General features: G+C 44.4%; 1 protein-coding gene across 4 annotated transcripts in view; it reads left to right on the forward strand.

Annotated features, from left to right (window-relative positions):
• Rps6kc1 (ribosomal protein S6 kinase C1) overlaps positions 1–17,328 on the forward strand; it is a 160,692-nt gene that overhangs the window by 103,934 nt on the left and 39,430 nt on the right. For all 4 annotated transcript variants that reach the window (XM_036202277.1, XM_036202279.1, XM_036202280.1 and 1 more), the window contains 2 exons: positions 9,622–9,669; positions 10,680–10,812. In XM_036202277.1, the coding sequence (XP_036058170.1) occupies positions 9,622–9,669; positions 10,680–10,812 (181 nt within the window). The remainder of the gene's footprint in view (positions 1–9,621; positions 9,670–10,679; positions 10,813–17,328) is intronic.

Below are 17,328 nucleotides of genomic sequence, written 5' to 3' on the forward strand. Positions count from 1 at the left end.
TCCCCAGCCTTTGGTGTCAAATCCAGGACCTCTCCATGCTCAGCAGGTGCCTTACCACTGAGCTCCATCCAAGAAAGAATTTTAACTGACATCCAATGATTGTATATGTTTATGGGATACAGTATAGCATTTCAGTAGGTGTGTGTGTAGTGTGCAGTGAGCAGGGTAGTTTGTATAGCCCCACTTGAAGTGTTCAGTTCTTGTTGCTGAGCAGATACAAAATCTTCTTTATAAATTGTTTGGAACTATACAATTATTTGTTGTCAGCCTTACCCACCCCCATTTCTGGCCTGTGAGCCCTGCTCTGTAGGTGACTTTTACAATCCATTTGCTTTTAGCTCTTGATGTAAGTGAGAATTGTAGTTAGAGTTTTCCTGCCTGGCCCAGTCAGGACAAATCTCTCTTACCCGCCAGTCCCATAGACGCTCAGACCCAACCAAGTAAACACACAGAAACTTATATTGTTTACAAACTGTATGGCCGTGGCAGGCTTCTTGTTATCTACTTCTTCTATCTTAAATTAACCCATTTCTATTAATCTATAAGTTACCACATGGCTCGTGGCTTACCAGTACCTTACATCTTGTCATGGCAGTGGCTGGCTGCATCTCTCTCCTTCGCCTTCCACTTCCCAGAATTCTCCTCTCTCTTTGTCCCGCCTGTACTTCCTGCCTGGCTACTGGCCAATTAGCATTTTATTTATACAGATCAATGTCCACAGCAGAGAATGCAGTTTCTGTCTTTCTGTCTTTGGCTGGCTTCATGATGGCAGGCCCCAGCTTCACTCCTGTGTGGCCCACTTTAGAGCCAGGCTTCTGCTTCTTATTTCTGAGTTTGAAGAATCTGTGCGTGTTTGGCTACTGGGCCATGCTTTATGTTCACATTGTCTTTGCAGAGCAGAGGTTTTTAATTTTCATGATGTCCACTTATCATTTTTTCATGACAATGTGTTGGCTGGTTTTATGTCAACTTGACACAAACTAAGAGTCACTGGAGAGGAGAGAGCCTCAGTTAACAAAATGGTTCCTTAAGGTTGGTTTCTAGGCTAGTCTGCAGTGCATTTTCTGGCCTCCTTGGACACCACACATGCATACATACCTACAGGCAAAACACCCATACACAAAAAATAAAATCAATACAAATTAGAATAAAAGATTGGAATCAACACAAACTGAATCACCAATTATCATTTTGAGACTCAATTTAGAAGATGCTTTTGGTGCCATTTTGTTCTATTTATTTATCTATTTATTTATTTTGTTACATCATCATTATTATTATTATTATTATTATTATTATTATTATTATTAAATTTTTGTGTGTGTATGACAAGATCTCACCACGTGGCTCTAGCTGTCCTGGAACTCACTCTGTAGACTAGGCTGGTCTCAAACTCGCAGAGATCCGCTTGCCTCTGCCTCCTGAGTGCTGGGATTAAAGGTATGCACTACTATGCCTGGCTTCCTTTTATTTTTAATTGTTTTGCTTTTGGTAAGTATTTTTCTAAAATTTATTTTGTGTATTTTTTCTAACTATGGTTAAAAGATGAAAAACAAAATTTTATTTTGATGAATTTATGTTAAGGTGAATATATTTTTTGAGATTCAGTGTTACAGTTGAGCAAACACCACAGTATTGTGTGTTATGTATGATAGCTAAATGTGGTTATTCCCTTAAGTAAAGTGATGTCTGTCTGCCTGTCTGTCTGTCTGTCTGTTTCTCTCCCTCCCTCCCTCCCTTCCTTCCTTCCTTCCTTCCTTCCTTCCTGCCCTCCTGCCCTCCCTCCCTCCCTCCTTTTCTTTTTTGAGTCGAGATTGGCCTTGAATTTGCAATCCACCTGCCTTACCTTCCTAAATATGTTTTCTAAGCACCGAGATACCTTTCTTCCAATATTGCAATGTTATGATTTGTCATGATTATTAGCATTTCTTGGAAGATTAAGTTACTCTGGAAGCATTTGCTTTTTTTAGTAATTTATTACAATTAATAATGATAATCACTAAAAAAAAATCACGAGTGGTGGTCAAGTACATAAATATTTACAGGTAAGAATTTGTTTGCTGGGGTACAACATTGTACACCCAGTACAATATTGCTATAGACATGTGCCACCATGCCTGGAGAGATGCCATCTGTCTTCCCACATCAGGTTTTGTATTTGGTGTTCTGTTAAACTTGTTCCAGAGTGTATTTTCCTTGGGAAATGTTTGGACTTGAAGTGCCTGGGAGAGAAGTCCTTCCTAGCATGCACTGTTTGTGTCTGTGTAAACCTTTGATTTTATTGTCATTATTCATGGGTTGAACAAACAACTTAAATCTTACATTTTGGCTTACTCATAACAGGCTTATTTTGAATAAGGTTGATTTTCCAGTGTGATCAGCCTTCTGTTAAAAAGAAAAGCTTTCACATCTCCTCAGCAATGGTGTCCCTTGCCCTTGTTTTGGCTGGTGGAATGGCTGTGACCTTGGGTACTTTTCAGTGTGTGGCTGCTTCCTCCCAGTGTTCAGTATTTTCTGGTAGCTTGCCCGTTGCCTGCCTCTGGCTTCATCATCTCCCTTATGCTGACTTAGGCAGTATTTCTTCAGTCTCTTATCTTTGGGCTTTGATGCATGTGTTCTGAAGGTGGCCACCGTGACTTTGGGTAGCAGCAGATGGTAAACCTTCAGGCCGCCACTAGCTATACTGGTGCTGAGTCGGGGAGTTCACGTTTGATGAAGAAACAGAAGTGTGTATGAAAGCTTTCACTGCCTAAATACCTTCTCATTAAAAAATTAGCATACGGAAACCTTTGCAGCTGCCTGAGCATTTGAAGAAAATGAAAATTAGTTGTTTTCTGAGAAATGCAGTTATTTACCAGTTTCGTGTCTCATTGCTTGTGCCTCCTAACAGCTCTTTCTCTTTTGTCCCAGTTTGATTTTGGCAGTAGTTGAGGCAGCCAGCTAGGTGATTAGGTAGACTGAAATAGGGGGCCCTTTAGAAGTCACAGATGTTTGTACACTTTAAATTAAGGTATTTTGAATTTTACTTGCTAAAATATGTAGCTCTTGAGTGCTTTACACAGTTTTGGTAGATTTGATTTGCTGTTTTCTACTTTGGAAGATGTTTCTGGATTAAATACATGCTTGAAGAGTTCATCCTGCCCCAAGGCTACCCTGCTTTGTCTGACAGAGCAGGTGACTTGTGACTCCTGTTCACAGGTGGGGTTCCATGGGTCATGTATTCACTTCATAGTGATGTATCAGGTTGGACGGAAGTGCTAGCATAAAGAAAACTTTGGTTTCATCTAAAGAAATTTAAAATTATTGTGGGTGAATCCTAGAAGTCTCATGCATTTGCTACCGAAACATCTTGAGTGTAGGAGGCGAGAGTGTCTTGGAGTTGAGTATCCAGGTCACATTTACTTTTCAGACTTCCATTCTTTTCAGAGGACTTCTGGGAAGCCACAGACAGATGGCGTCTGATCCAACAGGAGAAGCATCTTTGCAGTGTGTTCTCTTGGGGCCACTTCCTATACTGTAACTTCCTGGATGAGCACAGTGGCTCATCTCTGGGTTTCAACATTGTGGACAGTGTACTAGAAACATCATGGCCTGGCCTTGTGGTGCTTGTGAGAGAGACTTAGAGGGCTGATGTCAAAGGAGCCCAGTACCCTGCCCTTTTCTCTGGTAGTTGAAGTTTTATGAGTGATGGCTTATGAGAGTAGGCATGGGGCTAACAGTCAACATTGGAACATACTTTGAGTTTTATAAGAATGCACACTGAGGTGGGTTTAGATCAGAGTATGGAGAGCATGTGATCACCATCATGTTACTGAGGACATTGAAGTTTTAGTGCTAGAGATTTGCTGTGTACAGCCAATTCTGCAGAAGGGTGACATTTTAATGTTGCCGACACAAATTGCTTAAAACTTTGCCTAACTGTAGTCCAGTGCAATGTGGCCTATTTACAAATGAGAATGTAGCGTGCATCACAGTCCTCTTCCCTCAACTAGGAGATGGCTGGTTTGTAAACTGTAGGTTGTTTATTGTTTTCTCTTCTGTTGTGAGTGAGTGAATGAGTGTGTGTGTGTGTGTGTGTGTGTGTGTGTGTGTGTGTGTGTGTATGTGGGAGGGTTGGGGGGTGAAGAGGAGTGTCCTAGTGGTGTAACTTGTTGACTGCTTACTCAGATCTCACCCAGAGAACAATGTAAGTGTCCGAGGTGACATAGTTCAGGGCCAGGCTGCATTTGTCTAAGGTGATTCTCCCGATCCCATCTCCCTTCTCTCTTAAGCACAGAGTCCTACAAATTACCACCAAAATAGAGGCAAGAATTTTCCTCCAAATTATTTGGTTAATTTTTCAGACTTCTAGACTTCTGATGCCAACATTTAAATTAAATAAAAAGATTCAGGAATAGGCAACCGTTCCACTCTGAGAGCTTGTATCACCCTTTCATTGCAATTGTGGTGTGTGTGTGTGTGTGTGTGTGTGTGTGTGTGTGTGTGTCTGTGTGTGAAGATCTCTTTTCTTCTCTTCAGCTTTAGTCTTCTTCATATCATTAAATTAAAATCATCATTTGATGCCTTGGGACCCCGCCCTGTCTTTGCAGAGGTGTGGTGTGGTTATCTACATATCTTCCCTACTTGGGCTTACAGAGCTGCAGACCTGTAACCACTTGGGACTTCTGCTATGAAAGAAGAGTGGGCGAGGGTCTTGGTCCTGCTGGCATTGAAGCACAGATGAAATTAGTTGTCCGCCCCCAAATCATTGTCTGTATTACTGTGGGCAATCCTTTCCGTTAGGCCATATGTTAATATAGTGCTGATACATAAGTGTGAAAAATGAAAGAGAGAAATATGTTATTCTTTCAGTAAGATAGGCTGTCCAAGGTAATTATTTCATACAGTGTTAGTAATAGTACTTGTTTTATCATGAAATAAAAGATGGTTTTAGGAGCCTTTTATTGGAAAGACAATTGTATCAAATTAGTACAAATTAGATTTTTGCCTTTACAAAGGTGACCGAACCCATGAGCAGTTTTTAAATTGCGTTTGAGTCTACAAATGAACAAATTCAGTTTGAGGGTTAAAGACGCTGTTATTTTGTCCTTTATGCTGACAGCTTCGTTACGGATTGGCCTACTGTTGGCACTAAAAACATGTCTGGCTCCTTATGATCTTTGTGTGCACAGCTATGATATTGATGCCATACCACTGTTCATCAAGGACTCGGCTTCAATGAGGCTGCAGCGCGCAAATGTGGAGAGATACAGATGTTAAATGCAGACGTTTCTCTTTGTGTACAGCCGTATGGCTAATAATTTCCAAGTGGCTAAAGCTCTTGTTAGCAGGAGTGCTGGTGTGTTAGGAATGGTGCTATAAATAACTTTAAGAATGGAAGTTGAAGGTGCTTCTTTTAAAGACTATTGTTAACTAAACATTATTGCCAAACAGATGGAGAGCACTCACCAGCCTGATGTTTTTAGGTCTAATTATATTATCACCAGCCCTGTATGGCTCAGTTGAAGAGGTGTACCCAGAGGCCAATTTATAATCATTTAGACAACACCTGTTTGGGAGAAATTGACAGTCAAAGGGCACATTTAAAAAAAAATCACATATGTTCTTGTGTTTATTACCTCAATGTGAACGTTGTCGAGTCGCAAGCAAACTTGGTAGGAGAAGAAAGGCTGTATCAGCCTGCCGCTTTCCTGCCGTTTGTCCATCTCAATTCATCGTATTTATTTGTCTGCTTCATGCTTCATGACAGAGTGAGGCCAGCAAAGAGAGGAATCCCCACCCTCTTCCTGCAGGTATTTGCTGTTCTGTCAGGCAGGTGGCTTCTGGTAAGAAAATGAAGTTCTCTGGCCTTACCTTTTACCCAGAGAGATGTTTTCCATTTCATGTAAATGTGTCTTTGCAAACACGATTGGCTCTCTGGGGAGTGACGTAGAGTTGTAAGTTGATGTAAAACCAGATGAGATGCTAGCAGAACAGATGCCTCCACAGAGCCCACAGCTGCCCATCACCTTCCATGTAGGGAGGGGACCACTGTGTGATTCACCTTCAGGTTCAAGGGCTATGAGTTTCCTTCCATTCCTTGGAGGGTCATTCCTTCTGGAAACTGTGTCGGTAGCCCTGCTGGCAGTTAAGAGCGATAGGTCTTTCCATGGGTAAGTAATGAAAGCCTAAGCCTTTGTTTGAACTGAGGGCCCACATCCCCTTTCATTCAGTCTGTCACCCCAAGTTTTCATTCATCTGATTGACTTGGAGCCACCTGGCTTCTGTCTTAAGCAGTTTATGACAGTGACCTATGACTTCCCCATGCCTCCTCCAGTATTTTTCCTCAGTCCTTCATGGCGGCCGCTGCTTAGAGGGTGGATTGCTCCCCACGCCTGTAGTTCTGTCTCACATCTGAACCACTCTTTCCTTGTAGCATCCTGCTTTTCCTTGCTGCTTCCATACTTACCTATAGTGTTCCAAGTGTGCACAGCTCTCTAAATGAGACGTCAACAGTATTTGTTTGCACATGCGCAGGGCAGTTTCGCAGCAAGGGAGGAAGCATTCAGAGCTCACTGTCCCAGTACAGATTGTCCCTTCTTTGCTTGGTAGCTTTTTTGAGCAGGGTCAGTTAACATTTACCATTGTTTTCTCACCTTCACAATTTGTTGATTAGACATGCACACTTGTTTGGGATGTTGAGAGTGTTTCATGGTTGAACTACTCTCCAAAGCCCATATTGCGCATGTTGTGAAGGGACATTTCAGTGCAGTTGTTCGCTGCCTTGAGGTTGTGTCTTTGTGGGGAATGCTCAAATATAAATTCTTGGTCCTCACTTCTTTTTTTAAAAAATATATTTTTATTTTATTTTTATGTGCATTTGTGTTTTTACCATGGGTGTCACAGTCCCCTGAAACTGGAGTTACAGACAGGTGTGAGCTGCCATGTGGGTGCTGGGAATTGAACTCGGGTCCTCTGGAAGAAGAGTCAGCACTCTTAACCCCTAAGCCATCTCTCCATTCCGGTCCTCACTTCTTTTCCAAGTTCCATTCCCACCTTGCATGTCCATTAGAACTTGCTAGCTGTGTGCTTACTGGTTTCCTGTGTCAAAACAGAAATACCATTTCTACCCTACTGTCAACCATAGCCCATCATAGCAGATTTAGTGTCTGAAGACACTAAACGTATTATGTTAAAGTTGTGTAAGTCAGAGGCATGATGCAGGCCTTATGGGCTGGCAACACGACTTTCCTTGCGGTAGCCTGTGGAGGACCTGCCTCCAATGTGCACTCACGCCAGTAGGCTGCTGCCTCTGCAGCTGTAGGCACCAGCTGTCTCCTTGCTGCTGGCCAGCTGAGGGCTGCTCTTGCTTCTGCTCCTCCCATACTTACTCTGAGCTTAGATGTGCTCCTTTGGTTCTTGCCCCTTGGTGGGTCTACATCTTAGCCAGGTAAACCCTTTCATACTAGAAAGACCCCCTTCTACCATGTCACTGTGCTTCCCCTTCTTTCTGTCAGGATGCAGTCTTTACTTTTAGGTCATGTGATTCAACAGAACCCACCCAGACAACCCAAGTGATCTGTCAGCTCTGAATTAATCACATCTGTGAAGTCCTTTCTAGCGCAGCACGGTCCAGTCACAGAGTCTGGAGGGGGTGAGCATTTCTGAGGACTATGACACTGACTGTGACAGGCCCATAGGAGTTTGACATCTGGTTGGGAGATGGCAAATGAACAAATAAAGCCAAGTTGAAGAGTTGAGATGCCATAATAGAAGTTAGCGCCATATAAAATGGGAGGACATAGGAAGCAACCGTGGCCCTGGATGTGCTTTTGTGAGATCACCTCAGAGAGATGCTCATCTGTGGCGGCCACCGTTATCACCTTCCATCACAGCATCACACCCAGAGCTGTAATGTCGGCGACTGTGGAAGAGGATCGGTTGTTGAGAGGATCCACATTGATCACCCATGGCTGACATAGCACACACTTACAATGAGGCCAGTGAAGGAGCAGGAGGCGGTTAACAGGGCTCAGGAAGTACAGTTGGCTTGTTGACTTAGTGCTGATTCTGTAGTTGGAGAATTGAGAGAGATTTGGAGCGTGGGTTTGGGAACTCTGCAGGACATCAAGGAGCTGTCTATGTGAATAACATTCTGTTGCAACACAGGTTGACTTAAATAGCGCAGCTCAGGTGCTCAGGAGATGCTGAGGTCAGAGAAGATGTCAGCAACATTCTTAATGCCTGTGTCTAAGAAGGGACTTGCCATGTTATCCCTGCCCTCACCTTCCCACCTGCAGCTCTGTCTCCTCACCATTCTTTTGTTTGCAAGCTCAACAGCCCACCTTTGCATGCCGTCCCTCCTCTAGGGGTGCTGTCAGCCAGCTCTCTGAGGGAAAAGTCCCATTTGCAGTGTTCGCTGATTTCTGTTGTATAAATTCTATCTAATTTGAGACTGTGGTTGGCTGGCTAAAGTGATGCATTTGAAAGATGATAGCAGACACTTAAGGGCCTGCAAAGTCTCGAATATTTGCTAATTGGCCTTTGTGGCCTATCTCTGCCATAGTATTTAACAAAAATAAACCATGGTTGTGGTAGGATTTGTCCGTTTCCTTCTCCTACGGTGGCAGGGATGGCCATTCAAGGGGGCCGTGTGTGAGATGGTCCTTGTGTGGGGGGGTGAGAGAGTGACACACTGAACTACACTTAAAAAGAAAGCCTGAGCCGGGCAGTAGTGGTGCACGCCTGTAATCCTGACACTCGGGAGGCAGAGGCAGGTGGATCTCTGTGAGTTCGAGGCCAGCCTGGTCTACAGAGCTAGTACAGGACAGGCTCCAAAGCTTCAGAGAAACCCTGTCTCGAAAAACAAAAACAAAAACAAACAAACAAAAAAAGAAAGCCTGGTATTTTGAGAATTGACCATAGAGCTGTGCAGTGCGGAGGGAGCAGGGGGCTGTGCCAGCTGGACAGAACTGGTTCTTGCTGGGTTGGGGGCATTAGTGGGAGGGGCAGGGCAGGACCATGGTTGAGTATAGAGTCAGCAGGATTTGCTGACATGGAAAGAGGAGTTAAGCTCTGGTCCAGGGTTTAGAAGCAGTACCCAAAGGACACCTGAGATGGCGCTAAAGACTCAGTTATTGAGCTCATGTTACGGTGGGTCACTAAGAGATTTCAGAAGGAAGTTGGAATTTATGTTTTAATAAATTATGTCCTATTTACCATGGGAGAACATTCTTTGACCGTCTACCCACCCGTACCACCACTACCTTGATTTGGAGTTCTCCTGCTCTCAAGGGTGGCCTTGTTCTTGCCAGGCTTCTGTCACCAATTTCCAGCTGTACCACCAGCTGCATGTGCACCGTGCCTGGCGATGGCCTGTACTTTTAAGAAATATATTTAAAAAATAAATCCAGGAAGCATAGTGATGTTTCTATGCTGTAGCATTTTTAGAAAAGAAAGTTGCAATAAATCTATTTTGGACAAGGCTGTTTGGGTCTTATGAGTTAAGATTTTTAAAAAGTCTCTTCAGAAAATAGAATTTTGGAGAGAATCAGAACTCCACCCCAACTCTTAGTTTCTCAAATTAAAGCATTAATATTTGATTATATTTTGTTAAAATTATTGCTCGTGTCTTTTGCATAGGTTTTACTTGTAATGGACACAAGGACAGACCAAACATTCATTTTAAAAGTAAGTAGAATTCATATGTTTAGTGAATTTAAAAAATGACTTCCAAAAACTTAAAAAACATGCTTTTGAAAGAAAAAGTAATATTTGCATAGCATTTTAGTCTTTTATGTTTGTGGTGATCCATATTTCTGTCTTTCACAGCTGATAACATGCTATAGCTTCTCTTTAGAAAGTTTATGTTAGAGAACGTGTTCTCAGAGTGCATCTGAGAACCAAGAGTGTTCAGCTATGTTTGCTGTGATTTGTGAGTCTTACTTGGGTTGTGGAAACTGTTACCTGAACTCTGACTTGTTCCTCAGTGAGAATGTAGTATATAATTAAATGAATAACTTTAGTTTTGAAATTGTTTTTGGAATGGATTATGATAGTATGTATTCTAAGTATGTCCTGATTAAACATTCCTATGACACCCAAACCAGAAGCTGCTTGTCTTGAGCATCCCCTTTCTCTTGCTGGTCAGGCTTGATAGACATGTGTGAATCCTGCCTGTCTTTGTGGACATTCCGTTCCATCACCCAGTGGCATTTACCAAGGTTTTCAAACCAGGGTGTAACACCAGAACATACATACGTCTGGTCCTTTGGAAGGTTAGTTGGTAGTGTTTTGGAATAGAATTTAAAGGTTGCTGCTTCATCCAGAACACGTCTGGTGCCTGGAGAATGTGACTCTAACTGATTGCTGCCTTAAAGATGTACATAAGGAAAATCAAACTTAGAGGTCGTCGAGAAATAACTGTATGTCATCCTGATGACTTAGTTTGAGAGCATCGCTAATAAAAACACTGACCCACGTAATTGATTTTAATGGCAGCTTTGTGGCATCTTCTGTTGTCTGGATTCACGCCAGATGCCATCAGCGGAGCCTCCGGGGACTGAGGGGCACAGAGCAGCAGATGAGTGGTTTCTCTGAAGCCCGAGTACCTCGGATAGATTAGCGTGGTTGATCAACACTGAGCACAGCAGGCTCCAAAGGCAACTGTGGGCACAACTGACCTTTTTGTTCTCTGTAAGGGTCTAAGGAAAAGCAGTGAGTACAGCAGGAACAGGAAGACCATCATCCCCCGCTGCGTGCCCAACATGGTGTGTCTGCACAAGTACATCATCTCGGAGGAATCGGTGTTTCTTGTGCTGCAGCATGCTGAAGGTGGGTTGGCAGGTCCGACTGTGGCCAAGTGGAGAGCATCACCTGCCTTGTGCTCGGTGTCTGGGATGCTGCTTTGCCCGTGTTCTTTCATGAGCACCAAGATGGGGAACTTGTCTCCCCACTCCTGCTCAGCCTCCTTGCTGTGAGTTTGGGGGGAAGAGGAAAACCCAGGTGACCAGCCAGCTTCACTTGAACTGTGGGGCCATCCTAATGTGTTCACTTTGCTCTGGAATTAACTGACAGGGTGAGAACTTGACTGTGAACGCATGCCGAGAGAACTGGGTTTTATTTAGAGATTGAGTTCTGTTCCCTTGTCTGCACTAAAAAGCTACACTTCCGTTAGATGACTAAAAAAGCATCCCCTGCAGAATTAATTAATTGCTTCCTTTACAGGGAGGGCAAGGGTGTTTGCTTAACGTTTGACATTGCCTCATTTTCTGATCTGAGCCTCATGAGCACAGCCATTGGCACCTCATGTGAGTACAAAGCAGAGGCGTGAGCTCTGCCTTCAGCCACTTCCCAGGGAACAGGTGGCAGAAGACACTGTGTGGATCTGGTTTTTCCTCTTAACACCTGAATTTAAATAAATATTCCTTTATTTAGGTGACTGTGGCATGTAAATATAAATTCACATAACACATATTGCCTTTGGGTGTTTAAACAGATGTTCTTAAAATAATGAAGAAAATTTAAATTATTTTCCATATTTCATGAGTCATCCTTATTTTTACATTGAAAATACAATACTATATTTTACTAATAGGTGTAACATTAGAATTTAATACCTTTTTCTCAGGAAAAAGAGGCACTGCTTTCTGGAATGAGGTCTCTCATAATAACTAATGCAAGATTTTTGATGGGGGCAATAAAGTACTAATGTTGTTATTATGAAGTCCACACAAGGTAACTACAGATGGAAGGAAGACCTCCATATGCAGTGTTTAATAGGAAACTCAGAGGGGCTCCATGGTCTCACAGGTATTAAGAGAGTTAATTGCGTGTGTGAATTGGATAACTAATTCACCTTTGTTCAGACATTATAGACAGCTTTTATCTGAGGATACCAGTGCATTACAGACATTATTGAATTAGAGGTCATGTCATCTGATAGCAAAATACAGCCACCTCTGGTGTGGAACAAAATAACTTGCGTAGTAATAATCCATAATAATTTAGAACAAGGTCAGTAGGATGAATGTAATTATGGTCAATATTCTATTACCCGGTGTGGATTATTCATGTTGGAGATGATCTGTGGCAAAGCTTCCGCCCTCGCTTACCTCCACCGTTGGCGGCTTGCCTTCCTCCTCCTCCTGAGTCTCCCTGTTACACTTGTTTTCCTGTGCTGTCCTCCCTTCCGCCTCTCAGCACTGAGGTTGTAGCCGATGCTGGTTCCATGAGGCGTGCTAGGGTTACAGTGCGCTGACGTCAGGCCTCCTGCTCTCGGAAGCCGTCTTGTCCACAGGTGACAAGTCGGAAACATGATTGAAGACTGTCATGGACTTGTAAACCTAGAAGGAATGTTTCAAATGTCTGTGGCTTAATTTTCTAGAAGTCTTTGTGACGTGAAGTAAGTTAGTGCAAACAGTAATCCTCAGTTCGTTTGCTCGTAGCAGATTGATTGAGTGTGCTGCACAGTGTTTCCAGTGAGCACAGCAGCGGGAGGCCTACCCTTTCCACTTAAATTGCTGCTGAGGAATCAAACAGGAGAAAACGAAAACAAGAAAGTACTGGATGCAAGTCAGGCTGCCACTCTGATCCTTAACACAGGGTGACCTAACAGGTCACAATGAAAGGACTGCTCATGTGCTCAAGGAGCCCTCTTTGAAATGGGGACATTTAGGAGGAATTCTGAGTCACAACCCCCCTGCCATTTGCATGTCAGGTCCAAACACAGGGACAGTGTGACAACAGGGTGTTTGATGAACGAGAAGGATACTGTGGCTGTGGCTGTGGCTGTGGTCGTAGGTAAGGACAGCAGAGATGCTGAGGGCTGTGGAGGCTGAACCTGCGGAGTGAGGTCACTCACTAGCCAGTCATCTCAGAAGCAGGAGAGGGTCCCTCCTGATGTCAAACAAACAGAACCAAAAAGGCCACTCCTTGTGTGGAGGTTGGTGTCCTAGTCTGCTTTCTGCCGCTGTGACAAAAGCACTGTGGGGGAGGAAGGGTTTGCGTGGTTTACGTGTTCTGATCACAGTCTGTCATGGAGAGACGTCAGGGCAGGAGCTTGGGGCAGGCACCTGGAAGCAGGAACTGAAGCAGAGACCATAGAAGAGTGCTGCTTACTGGCTTGCTCTTCGTGGCTTGCTCAGTCTACTTTCTTATAGAACCCAGGACCACCAGCCCAGGGATGACCTCCCCCCCCACGATAGGCCAAGCCCTTCCAAATCAATCATTAATCAAATAAATGCCCCCACAGACTTGCCTACAGCTCAGTCTGGTGGAGACAATTACTCATTTGACCTCTTCTTTCCCCTGATATGTCTAGGTTTATGTCAAATTTACGAAAACTGGCCTGCACAGATGGGTGTAGGTGAGCTAAGAGCAGAGCAAGTGCTGATGTAGAGTCCTGGCAAAAGATGATGGTGTGGTCTTCGTGGTCCTGTGGACCTGTGCATTTCCCAGGTTTGGCTCAAGTAGTGGAGCTGAAAAGTGTGTGTTCTTCTATCTACCATGCCCTTCTGCGGCACCTCCATGGATGAAGATGTTGTGCACAGTTCCACGTGGTGGAAGGAGAGGACCAGCTCCTGTGAGTTGTCCTCCTACTCCCACATACACTGTGGCACTACCCCTGAAATGATTATAAAAAGGATGCTTTGATAGTGTAAACTCCCACATACACTGTGGCACTACCCCTGAAATGATTATAAAAAGGATGCTTTGATAGTGTAAACTCCCACATACACTGTGGCACTACCCCTGAAATGATTATAAAAAGGATGCTTTGATAGTGTAAATAGTTCTGCTGAACTTAGAGCATTTATGATTCACAGATTTGGCTACCTCCATGTATTTTCCCACTGTTTTTACTTCCTTCAGCTAGAAGCTTCTTGAGAGCTTTCTGGGGCATAGATGTAGTTCTAACACAGCAGTCAGCAGTGCAGAAGAGTTGGCCTGCATGGAGCCCACATGGTGTTTGAGATGGGGGCAGACGGTAAACATGGACATAGGAGAAGATACGCAGCTGGAGGGAACTAAGAGCGCAGAACGGCAAGGGATGGCGGAGTTGTTCTCACTGATGGTCACCATACTGAGAAAGGAGCATTTGATGAGGGAGAAGGAACAGTGTGTGTTTGTGGGGGAAGAGTGCCTTGGCAAGAGAAAACAAGCGCATAAGCCCAGAGCCACGAGTGTGTTTGGTGGATAAGCAGCAGCCAGACGAGGGTGGCTGAGCAGAGCAGGGGATGTGAGAGAAGCAGGAAGCCTGGAAAGCAGGGCCCATGGTGTCTCATGGGCCACTTTCACTGTTTGTAAGAACTTGACCGAACAAGAGGAGCTGTTGCTGTAGATGCTAAGTAGAAGCATGGCAACATAAAGGCCACTGTGCCTGCTTTGTGGAACATGGTAGCTTGGTGACCAAGCAGAGCAAAAGGCGTGAGGGCAGCTTGGAGGTTTTGCAGCAACTAGACAGAGTGATGGTGCTTGGGGAGTGTTCACACTAGCCCTTCTCTGACACCCTGGACAAATACCTCAGGCACGCACCCAGGCAGGAAAGGATGTCCAGGGCCGTGGGACTTGCGTCTGCTTGGTCCTCGTGACCTCCCACTGAGAGGCAGCAGCACAGTGTTGGGCTCCTGTACAAGACAAGGTAGGAGGGTGAGAGAGAGGTCAGTGCAAGCCTAGGGTCCCATGAGAACTGCAGTGATTCCTTCCCCAAGGGTGAAACCCAGAGACCCAGTGGCCTCCTCTGGTACCACTCTCAGAGGTCTCCATCTCTTAGCAGCCCCACACTGGGACCAGAGTTATGGCTTGTGATCTGTGGGAGACACACTTTGGCTATATCCAGGCCACAGCAGTGCTGGTGTGTGCTGGTGTGTGCAGGTGTGTGCTGGTGTGTGCTGTGTGTGCTGGTGTGTGCTGGTGTGTGCTGGTGTGTGCTGGTGTGTGCTGTGTGTGCTGTGTGTGCTGGTGTGTGCTGGTGTGTGCTGGTGTGTGCAGGTGTGTGCTGGTGTGTGCTGGTGTGTGCTGTGTGTGCTGGTGTGTGCTGGTGTGTGCTGGTGTGTGCTGTGTGTGCTGGTGTGTGCTGGTGTGTGCTGGTGTGTGCAGGTGTGTGCTGGTGTGTGCTGGTGTGTGCTGGTGTGTGCTGTGTGTGCTGGTGTGTGCTGGTGTGTGCTGTGTGTGCTGTGTGTGCTGTGTGTGCTGGTGTGTGCAGTTAGGATGTTTGTTAGCATCTGAATGTCCAGGCCCACACTCACTTTTTATTGTTTGAGTCTGAATGCATTTCAAAAGCAGATCTGACTGATAGGATTCTATCTTGCAGGACTTCAGGGTGCTTGGCTCAAAACATTGAAAAGGGGGCTTTTAGCAAGTTGTGGGCAAAGTAGATTGAGTCAGGAAAAACAGGGCTTAAGGTTTGGAAACAGGACTTGGAGGTAGTGTGTGTGTGTGTGTGTGTGTGTACGTACATGTGCATGCATGTCAGCTATAGATGTCATTCCTCAGAGAGCTGTCCACATTGTGTTGTTGAGACAGGGTTTCTTACTGGGCTTGGGGTTTGCCGAGGAGGCTGGTCTGGCTAGCCAGCAAGCCCCAGGGATCCTCCAAGTGTTGGGGTAAAAAGCATACCTCCACCACACCCAGCTTTCTTATGAGGCCCTGGAGATTGGCCAGCAAGCACTTTTCTGAGTGAGCAATTTCCCCTGGGGATGCTTATTAGTACCAAGATGAAAGTGGCTATAGCAGAAACATTTTCAAGAGAGCTGCAGAAGACAGCTTAGTGGTAGAGCACTTGCCTAGCATGCTATAGTTCTGTGTCCAAAAAACAAGTTTGGAAGACAGGTTTCAAATAGTCACTGTTCTTTTTAATGATTTTCTTAACTGTGTTTGAGGGAGCAAGATGGAGAAACCATTTAGTCAAGGCTGTAAGTGATAATGTTACTGAGATGGAAGGTTATAGAATATTTTCAGATACAGCCTGGCCACTAGTGGCATGCTCAATGCGTGGATGGTTCTTAGGGAAAAAAAAAAGAATGACCAGGTTAGAAGCCCAAAGCAATGAGAGCAGAGCAGGGCATGAAGGACCTTCTCCTTTTATTAACTGAGTTTTCAAATTATTAGCACACAGACTCCAGCTCTGTAGATGTGAGGAGAGCCTTCTTGTTGGTGCGGATGCTCAGTTAGAAGTCCTTTCTCTTGTGGACACAGTCTCCTTCTGTGACCCAGGCTATCTTTGAATTTGTGATCCCCCTGCCCCAGCTCTACAGTACTGAGATAACAGGCCTGAGCCATTGTGCCCATTATTTCTGTTTTTGTGTTTTAATATAAACAGGTCTTACATGTTGCCTCTGGTCTGCTTGTCACCTTAGCAATGCACATTAGACACCTTTCTGAGCTTACATAGAGCTGTGTCATAAAAGGTCATGGACACTGTGTGGTGGCACACACCTTTCATCCCAGGACTCAAGGGGCAGAGTCAGGCAGATACCTGTGAGTTCAAGGCATCCTGGTCTATATAGTGAGTTCCAGGCCAGGGCTAGGTAGAATGCATAGTGAGACTGACTGACTTGACTTCTCTCTCTCTCTCTCTCTCTCTCTCTCTCTCTCTCTCTCTCTCTCTCTCTCTAAGTGTTCTCTGGGTGTAGTGGTATCCATAATCCCTGTATTTAGAAGGCTGAGGCAGGGGGTTATAACAAGTTCAAAGACAGTCTGGAATACAGAGCAAGAACGATGTGAATGTGAGTGCTGTCTTACCATTACTAGTTCTGTGACCTTGGGCACATTGCTTAGCCTTTCTGTGCCTTAGTTTCTTTGTTTGCAAAATAGAGACATTGCAACTATGCACTCAGTAGGACCTACAGAAGATTAAATTGCTACATGTGTACAGCACTTAGGGTGGCAGGCATGTGGTGAGCATGCATGTCTTTTAAGGTGGCAGACATGTGGTGAGCATGCATGTTTCTTAGGGTGGTAGGCATGTGGTGAGCATTCATGGCTGCAGAGTGATGCAACTTGTTCTCTCCTACTTGCTTTGTGAACTGTTCTGTTATTTGCATGTATTTATCTTTTTGCATTTTTATTTTGTTTTGTTTTTAAGAATTATTTGTAGGGCAGATATTTTGAAGTGGGAATTTCTAGGTCAAAGATGACCTTTCCCATTGCTATAGGAATATCATCTGTGTTAAATCCAAGTTTTAATTCTTCTCAGGCAAATCCACATATTTACTGTGCAGTCTTACAGAAAACCAGCAAATTATAATGAGAGACAGAGGGGTTTAATTAAATGTTATTAATTACTATTTTATAGCTTAAGATGGTTCAATAACTGCAATTTCCTATGCTTTAAGGGGCCTAGAAAAT

The sequence above is a fragment of the Onychomys torridus genome, chromosome 11 (assembly GCF_903995425.1).
Source record: "Onychomys torridus chromosome 11, mOncTor1.1, whole genome shotgun sequence".
NCBI lineage: Eukaryota > Metazoa > Chordata > Mammalia > Rodentia > Cricetidae > Onychomys > Onychomys torridus.